The sequence below is a fragment of the Stenella coeruleoalba genome, assembly GCF_951394435.1.
Source record: "Stenella coeruleoalba genome assembly, chromosome: 7".
In the NCBI taxonomy this organism is placed as follows: Eukaryota; Metazoa; Chordata; class Mammalia; order Artiodactyla; family Delphinidae; genus Stenella; species Stenella coeruleoalba.
In genome coordinates, this window is record NC_137153.1 from 79236921 (window position 1) to 79254394 (window position 17474).

A 17474-nucleotide genomic window follows, 5' to 3' on the forward strand; every position below is an offset into this window, starting at 1 on the left:
TTGTTCTTTTGAATTCTGAATTATTGTCGTCTCCCACAAGGCAACCATATGTGTGCTTTGAAGACCAGGCCCTGACTAGGATTTACATGCTTGATACTTAGGTAGTTCAGGTTTTCCCCAAAAAAGTCAAGAGTTCACTCTGGGCTTACAGCCACATTGAACATTACTCCACCTCACTGCATTAGAAACTCTTAAAGAAAACTCTCACTGCCTAAGGGAGAAAAATACCTATTTATAATTCAAGGTAAAGCTTACCTGCTTTAAAATCATTTTTTCCATGTGTTGTTCTGATTTCTTTTGGCAGGTCCCTGTGACCCTGAGTGCAGTGAGGTAGGCTGTGATGGGCCAGGACCGGACCACTGCAATGACTGTTTGCACTACTACTATAAGCTGAAAAACAACACCAGGTAAGAGAGAAGCCACATCAGACCCCCTGAAGCACGCCCCCTGGTGTTCCTGGGAGCTCCCACAGGGTCACCACAGGCAGTGTGTTCCATGTTCTCCCACCAGGACCAAAGCCCAGAAGAGACGCTGCTGCCCCCGCCCCCCCCCCCCCCCGACCCCATCCCATCATTCAGAACGGTGAAACTGACACTGAATTACAGAACATCAAATGGACCTGTAGGCTAGGAAACTGCAAACGCCTTTCCTCACATTTCAAAGGATGATGGGGAGGGACTAGCTATGCACATGCCTGGTCTTCCCCTCTAGACCTTTCTATCCCGTTGATGTTTGATGCCACAGCTGCATTTGCCCTTCAGGAAAATGCCAGTACACAAGCCAAATGGATGCTTGCCCGAATTCCCCAAAGTGTAAGCCCTTCATGTGGCAAAGCTGCTGGTCCCTGCACGTTCTCACTACTCCACTCTGGGCACTGAGGCGGGCCTGCTTGGACCCTGTGCTTCTGAGCCCCTGGCTTCTGACTCAAGCAGATATGTACCCACAGGGAGGGCCAGGGAACAGTGACTGCCCATCAGAGGCTGTGCTCTTCCAGGCGTGTCTCTCACACCCCTACCACCTCCCCCTCCTCTTTCAGGAGGAAACTCACAGGGAGCCAACTTGCAGTGCATCCATGCTCCAGCCACCCAGGCGTGGTCCTGTCCTCTCACATCCATGCTGGAATTTCAATTCCTTAAAGCGAATATAAAATTAAATTTTTTAAATGTCTAAAAAAAATTTTTTTAATTAAAAAGAATAAATTCCTTAAAGGGAAAGCCCCTTGGCTACCTCAGCCCCTCTCATTAGCTCCTAGACTTAGCAAATGCCTGCTGTTTAATTGGTACTCAATAAGTACTTGTTAAATGAATACATAAAGCCCAGACCTTCAGTTATGGGCAAGCAAGGTAGTCATTTTTTTATCATAAACAACATAAATTTAAATTTTTTTTTGGCCACACCGCACAGCTTGCAGGATCTCAGTTCCCCAACCAGGGACTGAACCCAGGCCACAGCAGTGAAAGCCCGGAATCCTAACCACTAGGGAACTCTCTAAATATATTTATATTAATTTAGACAGTAGCATACAACCACCATCACCCTCACCACCCATACACACAGGATTCATATGACAAACACAACAATAGAAGTAACCCCTTATTAGGGCCTTTTTGCATAAAATCATGGTTTGCACGTGTTTTCCCTTCAACCCAACAGCACAACCTTCTTGTTGAGACTCAGTTTCTAACCATCATCCCCTTTAAAGAGCTAGACCCGAACTGGAAGATGATGGTTTGGACCAAGACATGCCTTACTTGGTGGACTTGGTATTATGTAACTACAGTGCTACGTCAGCACCCTACCTAGGAGAAGGCTTTAACCTACAGAATTTGGCCCTTTGGATGTGGTGTTACCATCATGGTTAAAAAGGATTCTGAGAGTGAGGACAGCTATGTGCTCAGCACCTCACTCACTCAGGACTGAATCTCTGGTGACACTGCCCTTCTTTCTTATCATTCCACAACGCAGGATCTGTGTCTCCAGCTGCCCCTCTGGCCACTACCACGCTGACAAGAAGCGATGCAGAAAGTGTGCCCCCAACTGCGAGTCCTGCTTTGGGAGCCACGGGGACCAGTGCCTGTCCTGTAAATATGGATACTTCCTGAATGAGGAAACGAACAGTTGTGTCACTCACTGCCCTGATGGATCGTATCAGGACACCAGTGAGTCGATTCCAAAATTTGGTTTTTAGAGAGGAAATGTAAGGTTTTCACTTGATTGATCTTGGGAGGGCTAGTCCTCCTCCATGAAATCTGGGCCTTAACATCAAACAGGATCTAGGCAGTTTTTAAGAGAACACTTTACAATTGTTTTGTGAAAATGAATTTGTAGAAAAATTTGCAAAAAAATAATTTATGTAAAAATGCCTATAACTAACTGAATCTGGGGATGAGCCCGAGGACCCCTTGAAGCAGTGACTTGCTAGGAGGACCCACAAGACTCAGTATATCATTGTACTCGTGAACTCACAATTAAGACTTATTACAGTAAAAGGATACAGAGTAAAATCAGCAAAGGGAAAAGGCACATGGGACAAAGTCTGGAGGAAACCAGGTGCAAGTTTTCAAGAGTTTTCATCCAATGGAGTGACACAGGATACGTTTCATTCCCCCAGCAACAATTTGTGACAACATGTATGAAATGTCTCCATCTACCAGGGAACCTCCCTGGAGTCTCAGGACCCGGGGTTGTTATTAGGGTCTGGTTATGAAGGCACCCTGTACCTGGCACATACCAAAATTCCAGACTCCTAGAAGGAAAGCTGGTATTCAACGCAAACCATATTGTTTGTACAAACTGTTTAGGCTCCATGAGCCACTCTTATCAGGGTGGTGGGAAACTTCATAAAATCCAACTTCCCAGATGTCAGCCATGGGCCAACCTTATAAGGATAGCAGCCAGGCCTGCTCTTTTCTGCGCACTACGCAAAGGAAGCAGGCCCCTATATGATATCGACAAGGTTAAAAATGAGACTTTCATGTAAATAGAGAATGGAAATATGTCAGTGACTTACCTAACCCATTAATGAGGAAACCTACAAGGTGATAAGTGGGTTTAAAGACTATCAGGTATCTTAGTCCACCAGGAAAGGCAAAATGAGCTAGAGACAGAACTGAATAATATCCTGCATGGCAATACAATTAGAATTTGGGGGGGTTATTTTTTCAAATGGACAGAAATCATTTGGAACTTTATCAAACAGAAATCTGTAAATTAGCATGTGGCTTCACAGAATGTGGGCTCTAATCAAATGTCATTAGTGAACAAAGGTACATTGCCTGGAGAATGCCATAATCCTTGGGTATACCTCTTTTTGACAGTGTTCTGGTATGGCCCTGACAAGGGCTGCAGGTATCTTTTGCTGTATTTCTGAGCTCTGGATAATTTGTCTGAACAAGAGATTTTAAAAAAAAAAAACAAACAGGAAAGAATTTTGAAGTGGATACTTTTGCTACTTAACAAGTCAAATTCACTCTTGATTCAAAAGCAGGCTTTTCTCTATGAGGGAGATGGGGCTCTTGGCTTACCCTTTAGAGCAATGGGGATGGGTTCCCCAGTAGTTTTTATTTTCCCCAAAATTTGGAACATAAGCTGCAATGTGACGAAGAAAGGGAAAAATGAGAATGGGGAGGGGACATAAGGGATCAGAAATAAGTAGTATTCCTTAAAGAAAAAATTCAAAATTCAATCAGGAAGGCTGAGCCCTGGAAAAGATGCCAGGAGAGGTCACAAGCCACCACCACCCTCCCGGACCCCAGGAGTGGTCATGAGCTGCCTAAGCCACCATGGTGTACTCCGGGGGCGCACCTGAGCTGCCACCACCACCACCAAGAACCCCAGGAATGGCACCAGCCATCACATCTGCATACCCCATATTAAGGGGTTAATGATCAGCACATGCTGAGGAAAGAGGCAACAGGCATCTCTACTAAAAACAGCCCTCACACCAAATATATTAAACCCACACAAGCTACACAGGGATGCCCCCACATATAAATAGCCCTCCAAGACCACAGTAGATAATTGTTTCTCCTAAACTCACAGAGTAAGAGAAATATAAGTAAAATAAAGTAGGGGAGGAACCATTCCCAGTTAAAAGGCCAAGAGAATTCCCCTGAAGGAACAAACAATGAAACAGACCTCTTCAGTCTAATAGACACCAATTTCAAAAAGGAGATAATGAAAATACTGAAGGAATTAAGAAAGGCTATCAGCAGGAATGCAGAATACTGTAAAAACGAATTAGAAACTATAAATAGGAACCAAGAAAAATTAGAAAACTCATTTGCAGAGACAAAACTGAGCTAAAGGCATGAATAGCAGAATGAATAATGCAGAAGAATGAGTAAGTGACCTGGAAGATAGAGTAATGGAAATCACCCCATCAGGACAGCAGACAGAAAGCGAAATGAAGAAAAATAAATGAAAGCAATATAAGAGACCTATGGGATAATATACAGCATGCCAATCTATGCATAATAGGGATTCCAGAAGGGGAAGAAAGAGAAAAGGGGATCAAAAATGTAATTGAAGAAATTATGGCTGAAAACTTCCCAAACCTAAAAAAAGAAACAGATATCCAGGTACAGGAAGCACAGAGGGTCCGAAACAAGATAAGCCCAAACAGACCTACACCAAGACATATTATAATAAAAATGGCAAAAGTTAAAGAGAGGATTGTAAAGGCAGCAAGAGAAAAACAAAGAGTTAATTACAAGGGAACCCCCATAAGGCTATCAGCTGATTTCTCTAAAGAAACATTGCAGGCCAGAAGGGAGTGGCAAGATATATTGAAAGTCCTGAAAGGGAAAAATCTGCAACCTAGCACACTCTACCCAGCAAGATTATCATTTAGAAAAGAAGGAGAGAGAAAGAATTTCTCAGACAAGCAAAAACTAAAGAATACAGCAGTACTAAACTGATCCCAAAAGAAATATTGAAAGGTCTTCTCTAAATAGAAAAGAACTAAAACTCTGTAGGAAAGAGAAAATCACAACTGGAAAGTAAATCACTTAAATAAGCCAGACACAGATTTTTTTAAAAATCAAAAAATTTCTGTGAAAGTGATGATAACCATAATGAACAGCAAAAGGATGAAGATGTAAAAGAAGACATCAAAATCATAAAATGAGGGCTTCCCTGGTGGTGCAGTGGTTGGGAGTAGGCCTGCCGATGCAGGGGACATGGGTTTGTGCCCCGGTCCGGGAGGATCCCACGTGCCGCGGAGCGGCTGGGCCCATGAGCCGTGGCCGCTGGGCCTGCGCGTCCGGAGCCTGTGCTCCGCAAGGGGAGAGGCCGCAGCAGTGAGAGGCCCACGTACCACACACAAAAAAGAAAAAATCATAAAATGAGGAGAAGGAGAGTAAAAAATGTAGATTTTTTTCCTCCTATAATGTGTTTGAGCCTATACGACTCCCAGTCTAAGGCAAGTACGTATAGGAAGGGGCTAACATACTTGAAAAACAGGCTAAGCACAAATCAAAAATGTACAGTAGATTCACAAAAGCCAAAAAGAAGAGAACATAAGTATAATACAAAAGAAAATTATCAAACCACAAAAGGAAAAACAAAAAGAAAGGGACAAAAAAGAAATATAAAGTCAATGGGAAAACAAGGTTTAAAATGGATACATTTAAAATGGATACATACAAGGTTTAAAATGGTTACCTACAAGGTTTAAAATACATTTAAAATGGATACATACAAGGTTTAAAATGAATACATATCTATCAATAATTACCTTAAATGTCAATGGACTAAATGCTCCAATCAAAAGACAGAGTGGCAGATTGGATAAAAAACAAGAGCCTACAATATGCCACCTACAAGAGATCCACTTTAGGGCAAAGGACACACATAAATTGAAAGTGAAGAGATAGGAAAAGATATTTAATGCAAATGGAAATGACAAGAAAACAGGGGTCACAATACTCATATCAGTCAAAATAGACGTTAAAACAAAGGCCATAAAGAAAGATAAAGAAGGACACTATATAATGATAAAAGGACCAATACAAGTAGAGGATGGAACACTTGTCAACATATATGCATCTAATATAGGAGTACACAAATACATAAAACAAATACTAACACACATAAAAGGAGAAACTAACAGGAATACAATAATAGTAGGAGACTTTAACATCCCACTCACATCAATGGACAGATCTTCTAGACAGAGAATCAATAAGGCAACCGAGATCCTAAATGATACAATAGAACATTTAGACTTAATTGATATTTTCAGGACATTACATTCAAAAAAAACAGAATACACATTATTTTCAAGTACACATAGAACATTCTCTAGGATTGACTACATCCTAGGGCACAAAACAAGACTCAACAAATTTAACAGTATAGAAATTATCTCAAGCATCTTTTCTGACCACAATGGCATGAAATTAACCACAGGAAAAGAAATCAGAGAACAATGATGAAATGGAGACTAAACAACATGCTACTAAAAAACTAACGGGTCAGGACTTCCCTGGTGGCACAGTGGTTAAGAATCCGCCTGCCAATGCAGGGGACATGGGTTTGAGCCCTGGTCCGGGAAGATCCGACATGCCGCAGAGCAACTGAGCCCGTGCACCACAGCTAGTGAGCCTGCACTCTAGAACCCGTGAGCCACAACTACTGAGCGAGTGTGCTACACCTAATAAAGCCTGCGCGCCTAGAGCCTGGGCTCCACAACAAGAGAAACCACTGCAATAAGCCCGCACACCGCAATGAAGAGTAGCCCCCACTCACAGCAACTAGAGAAAACCCACATGCAGTAACAAAGACCCAACGCAGCCAAAAATAAATAATTAAAAAACAAAAAACTAATGGGTCAACGATGAAATCAAAGAGGAAATTTAAAAATACCTTGAAACAAATGATGATAAAAACAACCACACAAAATCTATAGGATGCAACAAAAGCAGTTCTTAAAACTCATAACGACACACACCTTCCTCAAAAAACAAGAAAAATCTCAAACAACCTAACCTACCACTTAAAAGAATCAGGAAAGGAAGAACAAATAAAACCTAAAGTCAGCAGAAGGAAGTAAATAATAAAGATCAGAGAGGAAATAAATGAAATAGAGATTTAAAAAAATAATAGAAAAAAATCAATAAAACCAAGAGCTGGTTCTTTGAAAGGATAAACAAGACTGACAAACTTCTGGCCAGGCTCATGAAGAAGAAAAGAGAGAGAACCCAAATAAACAAAATAAGAAATGAAAAATGAGACGCAATAACTGATGTTGCAAAAATACAAAAAAATCATAAGGCAATACTATGAACAATTATATGCCAACAAGTTCTACAACCTACAAGAAATGGCCAACTTTCTAGAAACACAGAGCTCACCAAAATTGAATCAAGAAGTAGATAATTTAAACAGACTGATCACTAGAAGTGCAATAGAATCTGTAATCTAAAAACTGCCTACAAACAAAAGTCCAGGAAAGATGGCTTCACAGGTGAATTCTACCAAACATACAAAGAAGAATTTAATACCGATCCTTCTCAAACTCTTCCAAAAAAATTGAAGAGGAGGGAACACTCCCAGAGATATTCTATGAAGTCACCATCACCATATACCAATAAAAGACAAAGGCACTGCCAAAAATGAAAATTACAGGCCAATATCTTTGATTAATATAGATGCAAAAATTTTCAACAAAATATTAGCAAAACAAATCAAGTAACACATAAAAAAGATCATACACCATGACCAAGTGGGATTCATCCCAAATTCACAAGGATGGTTTAACATACACAAATCAATGTGATACACCACATAAATAAAAGACAAAAAACACAAGATCATCTCAGTATATGCAGAAAAGGCTTTTGACAAAATTCAACACCCATTTCTGATAAAAACTCTCCAGAGAGTAGGCACAAAGGGAACCTACCTCAACATAATAAAGGCCATGTATGACAAACGTACAGCTAACATCATACTCAATGGTGAAAAGCTGAAAGCATTTCCTCTAAAATCAGGAACAATTCAAGGATGACCACTCTCACCACTTTTATTCAACCCAGTTTTGGAAGTCCTAGCCATGGCAATCATAGAAGAAAAAAAATAAATAAAAGGAATCCAAATTGGAGAAGAAGTAAAACTGTCACTGTTCGCAGATGACATGATACCATACCTAGAAAATCCTAAAGATGCTACCAGAAAACTACTAGAGCTCATCAGTGAATTCGGTAAAGTTGCAGGATACAAAATTAATACACAGAAATCTGTTGCATTTCTATAAACTAACAACGAAAGATAAGAAAAATAAAGGAACAATCCCATTTACCATCACATCAAAAAGAATAAAATATCTAGGAACAAAACTACCTAAGGAGGCAAAAGACCTGTACTCAGAAAACTATAAGACACTGATGAAAGAAATCGAAGATGATACAAACAGATGGAAAGATATAGCATGTTCTTGGATTGGAAGAATCAATATTGCCAAAATGACTACACTACCCAAGGCAATCTACAGATTCAATGCAATCCCTATCAAATTACCAATGGCATTTTTCACAGAACTAGAACAGAAAATTTTACAATTTGTATGGAAACACAAAAGACCCCAAATAGCCAAAGCAATCTTGAGAAAGAAAAACGGAGCAGGAGGAATCAGGATTTCTGACTTCAGACTATACAGCAAGTCTACAGTAATCAAGACAGTATGGTACTGGCACAAAAACAGAAATATAGACCAATGGAACAGGATAGAAAACCCAGAGAAAACCCAGAGATAAACCCATGCACCTATGGTCGCCTTATCTTTGACAAAGGAGGCAAGAATATACAATGGAGAAAAGACAGGCTTTTCAATAAGTGGTGCTGGGAAAACTGGACAGCTACATGTAAAAGAATGAAATTAGAACACTTGCTAACACCGTACATAAAAATAAACTCCAAATGGATTAAAGACCTGAATGTAAGGCCAGACAGTATAAAACTCTTAGAGGAAAACAAAGGCAGAACACTCTTTGACATAAATCTCAGCAATATCTTTTTGGATCCATCTCCTAGAGTAACAGAAATAAAAACAAACACAAACAAATGGGACCTAATTAAACTCAAAAGCTTTTGTGCAGCAAAGGAAACCATAAACAAACTGAAAAGACAACCCATAGAATGGGAGAAATATCTGTAAATGATGTGACCATAAGGGAATGGTCTCCAAAATTTACACTTCATGCAGCTCAATATCAAAAAAACAAACAACCCAATCAAAAAATGGGCAGAAGACCTAAATAGACATTTCTCCAAAGAAGACATACAGATTGCCAAGAGGCACATGAAAAGATGCTCAACATCACTAGTAATTAGAAAGATGCAAATCAAAACGACCATGAGATATCACTCCACACCTGTCAGAATGACCATCATCAAAAAGTCTACAAACAATGAGACGGTGTGGAGAAAAGGGAACCCTCCTGCACTGTTGGTAGGAATGTAACTTGGTACAGCCACTATAGAGAACAGTATGGAAGTTCCTTAAGAAACTAGAAATAGAGCTACCATATGATCCAGCAATCCCACTCCTGCATATATACCAAGAAAACCATACTTCAAAAAGATACATGCACCCCAATGTTCACTGCAGCACTATTTACAATAGCCAAGACATGGAAGTAACCTAAATGTCCGTCAACAGATGAATGGATAAAGAAGATGTGGTACATATATACAGTGGAATATTACTCAGCCATAAAAAAGAATGAAATAATGCCATTTTCAGCAACATGGATGGACCTGGAGATTGTCATACTGAGTGAACTAAGTCAGACAGAAAAAGACAAATATCATATGATATCACTTACATGCAGAATCTTTTTTAAAAAATGATACAAACGAACCTTTTTACAGAACAGAAACAGACTCACAGACTTAGAGAACGAACTTATGGTTACTGGGGGAAGGGTGGGCAGGCGGAGGGATAGAGTGTGAGTTTGGGATTGACATGCACACAGTGCTATATTTAAAATAGATAACCAGCAAGGACCTACTGTACAGCACAGGGAACTCTGCTCAATATTCTGTAATAAGCTAAATGGGAAAAGAATTTGAAAAAGAATAGATACCTGTATATGTATAACTGAATCACTTTGCTGTACACCAGAGACTAACACAACATTGTTAATCAACTATACTCCAATATAAAATAAAAATTTTAAGGGGAGGTGGAATATAATAAAAGGTATTTATGACAAACCCACAGCCAAGATAATACTCAGCTGTGAAAAGCTGAAAGCCTCCCCACTAAAATCTAGAGAAGGACAGAGATGCCCACTCTCATCTATTCAGCATAGTATTGGAAGTCCTCGCCACAGCAATCAGACAAGAAAAAGAAATAAAAGGTATTCAAATTGGAAGGGAAGAGGTAAAGTTGTCGTTATATGCTATATGTTATATGACAATGATTACATATATAGAAAGCCCTAAAGACTCCACAAAAAACTACTAGAACTGATAAACGAATTCAGCAAGGTAGCAGGATACAAGATTAACATACAGAAACCAGTTGCATTTCTTTACACCAACAATGAATATCAGAAGGGGAATGTAAAAAACCAACACCTTTCAAAATTGCACCCCCGAAAATAAAAGATTTAGGAATAAACCTGACCAAGGAGGTGAAAGACTTATATGCTGAGAACTATAAAACGTAATAAAGGAACGTGAAGATGATCCAAAGAAATGTAAAGATATTCCATGCTCTTGGATTGGAAGAATTAGTATTGTTAAAATGGCCATACTACCCAAAGCAATCTACAGATTTAATGTGACCCCTATCAAATTACCCATGAATTTCTCCACAGAACTAAAACAAATAATCCTAAAATTCATAAGAAACCATAAAAGACCCAGAATTGCCAAAGCAATCCTGAAGAAAAGAACAAAGCAGGAGTCATAACCCTCCCAGACTTCAGACAATACTACAAAGCTACAGTAATCAAAACAGCATGGTATTGGCACAAAACAGACATATGGAACAGAATAGAGAGCCCAGAAATAAAGCCACACATCTACAGTAAATTAATCTTCAACAACGGAGACACAAATATACAATGGGAAAAAAACGGTCTCTTTACTAAGTGGTGTTGGGAGTGTTAGACAGCTGCATGTAAATCAATGAAGTTAGAACACACTCTCACACCATACACAAAGATAAACTCAAAATGGCTTAAAAACTTAAACATAAGACATGACACCATAAAACTCCTAGAAGAGATCATAGGCAAAACATTCTCTAACATAAATCATATCACTGCTTTCTTTGGTCTCTCAAGGCAGTAGAAATAAAAACAAAAATAAACAAATGAGACCTATCAAACTTACAACCTTTTGCACAGCAAAGGAAACCATAAACAAAATGAAAAGACGACCTATGGAATGAGAAAAAATATTTGCAAATCATGCGACAGACAAGGGCTTAATTTCCAAAATATAAGAACAGCTCATATAACTCAACAACGAGAAAAGCAGATAACCCAATCGAAAAATGTGCAGAAGACCTAAATAGACGTTTCTCCAAGGAAGACATACAGATGGCCAATAGGCAAATGAAAAGATGCTCAACCATTGCTAGTTATTAGAGAAATGCAAATCAAAACTACAATGAGGTACCACCTCACATCAATCAGAATGGCCATCATTAAAAAGTCTACAAATAACAAATGCTGGAGAGGGTGTGGAGAAAAAGGAACCCTCCTACACTGTTAATGGGAATATAAGTTGGTGCAGCCACTGTGGAAGACAGTGTGGTGGTTCCTCAGAAAACTGAAAATAGAACAACCATATGATCCAGCAGTCTCACTCCTGTGCACATATCCAGACAAAACTATAATTCAAAAAGATACACGCACCCCTGTGTTCATAGCAGCCCTATTCACAGTAGCCAAGACATAATGTCCATAGATAGATGAATGGATCAAGAAGATGTGTGTGTGTATACACATACACACACACACACACACACACACACACACACACACACACACATAATGGAATACTACTCAGAGCCATAAAAAAGAATAATGCCATTTGCAGCAACATGGATGCAAGTAGAGAATATCATGCTAAGTGAAATAAGTCAGAAAGAGAAAGACAAATACCATATGTATCACTTATATGTGGAATCTAAAATAAGACACAAATGAACCTGAACCTATCTATGAAACAGAAACAGAAATCGGAAACATAGAGAACAGACTGGTGCTTGCCAAGGGGGAGCGATGGAGTGGGAGGTTGGGATTAGCAGATGTAAGCTTTTCTATATAGAATGGATAAACAACAAGGTCCTACTGTATAGCACAGGGAACTATATTCAATATCCTATGATAAACCATAATGGAAAAGAATATATAAAAAAGAATGTGTATTGGAAAAGAATATATAAAAAAGAATGTGTATATATGTATAACTGAATCACTTTGCTGTACAGCAGTAATTAACACATTGTAAATCAACTATACTTCAATAAAAATTTTTAGAAAAGGGATCAGAAATAAGTAGTATTCCCTGAAGAAAAAATTCAAAATTCTTTCAAGAAGGCTGAGCCTTGGAAAAGGAATTTGGTTCTAGATGGTATATGATAGGATAAAGATAACTGAGAGAACCAGTTCTTTTGCCAGAGCCTGGAAGGTAGATAATTAAAGAAGGCTATTTAAACAATTAACTTTGCTGATACAAGTGGTCTGTGCATCTCTCTCCTTCTCTGCAATTGCCTTTTGTTTTAATTTCCTCCTTTAATGAGTCCATTTACGTATAACATAGGGATTATGTATGATCGTGACTAGCAGTAATTACCGCCAACATATTTACAGTTCCCTTGAATAATGTCATTAACTCCTCAAGACAAGCTGAGAGGTACGCATTATTGTAATATTTAGTTAACAAATGGGAGAACAGAGACTGTGAACTTGCCCGCTGGAGATGCTAAAAGCATAACACAAATCTAGGTCCTCTGGCTTCAGAGCCTATGCCATGTCCAGTAGTCTCAATGACACTATGAGGGGGAGATCATAGATTGTAAAGGACTTCATATTTCAGGCCAAGGGGCTCAGAATTGAGAAAGGAAATGGACTTCCAGGAGGTCCTTAGAGGGATCCACTAAAGCAGTGCTTCTCTGTGGAACCCTGAAGAACACCAGCTAAATAAAGAGCAGATAGAGAAGCCTATAGACAAAGCTTCATTCAAGTCTACATACACATGAGGTTAGAATCCACTTGCATCTCAGAGAAGGTATCAAGTCTCCAGCTGCTATAAAGTTTAAGACACTAAACAGTGCAAGAAATAATCAACCCTTACCTTGCAATCTTAAAAGCAAGTTCTCTTTTCTAGTATAGTTCGTCAGAGTAGTCCTTAAAGCTGTGAGCATGGGGTCTACCATTCCATCCCTCAGCTGGTAGTGTTGCTTCTCAACACTTCGTAGTGACATTGCCCCAGCTTCATGAGTGAGATTTTCATTGTAGGAAGTTAGGAAACCCTGCTTGGGAAAGAGAATGGGAAGAAGAAAAAAACCAATAAACTATTTAAGAATTAAGTGGGCTGTAGTTCTCTTGTCTATAAAATGGTAGATATCACTAAGGTGTTACCCCATGCTATATAGTTCCTACCTGTATTTGGTTTGCTGAGAAGTGGTAGCAAATGCTGAGTCTGGGGCTTTTCCTACAGTTTCCTACTCAAGGCCATGTGTACTATAGCATACATTAGCAAACATTAGAACATACGCTTTGATGGAATCCAGCTGACCAAAATTGACTTATAACCTTGTTACTTTTTCTTTTTTAACAGAGAAAAATCTTTGCCGGAAATGCAGTGAAAACTGCAAGACATGTACTGAATCCGACAACTGTACAGAATGTAGGGAGGGGTCAAGGTAAGAGAGTGAAGGATTTCATCACAGCCCAAGGACTTCTCAGTACAAATTTTTTAAAAAAAAGTAAATATAACCCTTTTATAAGTTACCCTTGGTTTGACTCCCATTCAAACACTTGATTGCTATTTGCATTATCTCTACCATTTTATGTGAAAAAATGGATACCATCTTGGCTAAGGAAGGTTTATAAACCAAATAAAATTCCCTTTAGAAAAGATGGCTCAAATACAAGAAAATAAATGGCCATTTGAGAGGCCTGCTTCAGGCTTTTTGACCGGTAGTACATCAGTCAAGGATTACTGTGTAGGTAACACCAATGAATTATATTTAATCCCCATGATTCATTCCTCTGATGGTCGAAACTATTCCCTTATCTTTATTATTTCTCTCCGTATAGCCAATCATTCTCTTATCTTCAGCACCTCAGGCTGGTTCCATTATGCTATGATATGCACATAGATTTAATACCAAGGGATATTTTCCTTGAATGGATGACACTTGCACGTTGCTAAAGCCAGATAGTTGATAGATTCTTTGAGAGAATAACATGCAGCTCAAATGAACTAGGTATTCTCTTGATATCCTTAGAGAAGGTCAGATCATCCCACACTGAGTGGGGAGTTGGACTCTGGGTTTATTACATAGAGCTACAATTGTGCTCCATTGCTTCCCTTTCAAGAATCACCAGTACCTCTGTTTTCACCTTTGATCAGAGGTGAAATATGCAGGGTCCAGGCAGTTTTTAGGCAGGTAATTCTTTGCATTAATTAATAGTGGAACATCATTTTTATTTCGATTAATTGATTATCCATGGCTTTCTTTCTTTCCCCATAAATGCATTCAGTGTCAGTTTGCTTAGCCCCTTTTACCTCAGGACTTCGGTTTTGATAAATAGCAGTCTGGTCGGCCTCCTCCTGCTTTTTGTAGAAGGAGCAGATTGGCATAATGAAAAGAAGGAAGATAAATGTGAGCTCAAATCTTTCTCCGCCATTTATCAGCTCTGTGATTTTGGCCAAGTCACTTTGCCCCTCTTGAGCTCCAGTTTTCTCATCTATAAAATGGTGACCGGGCTTCCCTGGTGGCGCAGTGGTTGAGAGTCCGCCTGCCGATGCAGGGGACACGGGTTCGTGCCCTGATCCGGGAAGATCCCACATGCCGTGGAGCGGCTGGGCCCGTGAGCCATGGCCGCTGAGCCTGCGCGTCCGGAGCCTGTGCTCCACAACGGGAGAGGCCACAGCAGGGAGAGGCCCGCGTGCCACAAAAAAAAAAAAAAGGTGATAATAACCCCGATGTTGCTGGATTATGATAAGGATTAACTGTGATAACATTTACAAAGCACTTATTCCAATATCTGATACTGAATTGGTCCATGAGAAATAAAAGATTAAGATTATTCTCTATATTTCTTAGGGAACATTTGATAGAGTAAGTTAACCAGTGCTCTCCAACAGAAGTATGAGAACCATATGTTATTTTAAATATGTCAGTAGCCACATTAAAACGAGTAAAAAGATACGGGTGAAATTTATTTTAATAAAATATTTAATCAAATATATCCAAAATATTTCAACATGTAATCAATGTAAGACAATATAAAAGATAATTAGTGAGATCTTTTATATTCTTTTTTGTTTGTAGTACCTAGCTTTCGAAATCTGATATGTATTTCACCCCTAAAGCACATCTCAATTCAGACAATAATTTTTTATGAGAAATACTTGATCTGTATTTAGATTTTATAAAATTTAGTTGAAGTAGATTTTTATATCGCCAAGTTGTTCCACACTTACTCAGAAGTTTGCCAATAACCGAATCAAGTGCCAATTTGTAAAATTTAGAATGAAATTAACAAAAATAAAATAAAATGTTAAATTCTGTTCCTCGGCCACACTAGCCACATTTCAAGTGCTTCCGAGCCATGGGTGCTACAGCGTGTGGGACGGCACAGGTCTAACCTGGCTGGCTTATCCCAGAAAGAGCCCAGGAGTTCACAGTACCAGGTTCGTTAGCCTTGCCACCCCTGTATTTTGGAACCATTAGAAAGCATCATGGTTCACAGAGACTGCTCTGCTGCACGTCCCACTTAGTGCATTCCCTCCTCACACAGTGCAGCCTCTGTCTCCTGCTGAATAAGGGCCAACCTCAGAAGTAATGTCCTTTATTAGAAAAACAAGCAGCTTTTTAAAAAGTCTGATAAGTTTTTTGGTAGTCCTGTGTCCTCCCACAAAAGGATTCATTTGATGCACTGTCCCCTTTTTACAGCTCTACAAAAAGGAAAGGGATTTTCTTTTACTGGCTTTTTAAATGACAGCTCTCTGGCCAGTAGAAGATCTATGAATGAAATATACTTTCTGTCTCCTTGAGGCTCCCTGCGTTTTCCTTAGGGGCTTCTAGGGTTGGCCATTTTGCCTCAAGAGACCTGTAAAATTTTAAATACTGGCTAAAAACAAACAAAAATATCTATGCATAAAATACTAGAAGGAAATGGATTAAAATGTGAACAGGACTGTTTGGGATTCTTTTTCAACTACTTTGGGTTTTGTCCTTTCCAAATTTCTTTAAAGAGCATAGGGAAGAATAAATGTTACTTTTTAGTAGTATGATCCATATTCAAAACACAGTCAAGTAAGATGTGAATTGGAACAATATAGAGAAATATATTTTTTATAAGAAAACAGAAAGCATTTGACCCTGTTGCTTAGATACCCATTTTCTAGTATTGTCTATTGGGTGACATAGGATTACGGTAACAGTCTCTCTATTGAGTTACTCCATGAGTAAAATTTGTATATTAAATGTTGTAAATTTTATGCATTTGTTTTTAAGAATCAGTCTGTAGACTATGAAAAAGCTCATAGCTGATAAAAATTAGAAGAAAAAAATACGCATTCCTCATGTGACATTCTAGCAACTCATTAGGTAACACCTAAGAGTGCTATTTAGAGAAAATATGACACAGATAACACCCAGAAAGACTAAATAATAGTATAACTAAGGAAAATCGAGATGTTTGGAGAAGCAGCAGTATAAGTAGATAATTTTGCCAAATTTTTCATTAGAGTTTAAAATTAATAAATCAAGCAATAAAGGCAAAAGTATATTAGAATTCTGTTGTTTTGATTGGAACCAATAGAAGAACTAAAATCAGAAACACTTAAAATCAAAAAAAGGCTATTCCTGGGAGTTTGAGCTGGGGGTTGGGCAACGATAGTTGTGCGCTTTTATTGTTGTAATTCATTCTACCATGTGTTCCTACTACATTTATAGTTACAAAACTACTTTTAAGTTTATTGTGTAGTACAGAGGTCCCCAACCCCCGGGCTGCGGACCGCTACCAGTCTGCGGCCTGTTAGGAACTGGGCCGCACAGCAGGAGTTGAACGGCAGGCAAAGAGCGAAGCTTCATCTGCCGCTCCCCAGTGCTCGCATTACTTCCCCCTCTCCCCCATCTCATGGAAAAACTGCCTTCCACGAAACTGGTCCCTGGTGCCAAAAAGGTTGGGGACCGCTGGCATAGTAGGTCTAGGAGGTCTGGATATCAGGGAATTGGTAGGCATATTGTTAGCTAAGGTGATTGTTTGGGTCAA

General features: G+C 39.1%; 1 protein-coding gene and 1 long non-coding RNA gene across 9 annotated transcripts in view; one reads left to right on the forward strand and one right to left on the reverse strand.

Annotated features, from left to right (window-relative positions):
- PCSK5 (proprotein convertase subtilisin/kexin type 5) overlaps positions 1 to 17474 on the forward strand; it is a 318106-nt gene that overhangs the window by 293388 nt on the left and 7244 nt on the right. For all 6 annotated transcript variants that reach the window (XM_079925980.1, XM_079925981.1, XM_079925984.1 and 3 more), the window contains exons 15-17: positions 305 to 407; positions 1966 to 2159; positions 13804 to 13888. In XM_079925980.1, coding sequence (XP_079782106.1) covers positions 305 to 407; positions 1966 to 2159; positions 13804 to 13888 — 382 coding nt within the window. The remainder of the gene's footprint in view (positions 1 to 304; positions 408 to 1965; positions 2160 to 13803; positions 13889 to 17474) is intronic.
- The window catches only part of LOC307188610, a 94375-nt gene that overhangs the window by 3724 nt on the left and 73177 nt on the right, over positions 1 to 17474 (reverse strand). For 2 of the 3 annotated variants that reach the window (XR_013829015.1, XR_013829016.1), the window contains exons 2-4: positions 13318 to 13495; positions 1049 to 1131; positions 256 to 390 (exon numbers count right to left, since the gene is read on the reverse strand). This is a non-coding gene — a long non-coding RNA (uncharacterized lncRNA). Of the gene's footprint in view, positions 1 to 255; positions 391 to 1048; positions 1132 to 13317; positions 13766 to 17474 lie in introns of those variants that run through there. The other variant, XR_013829017.1, reaches the window with a different exon arrangement.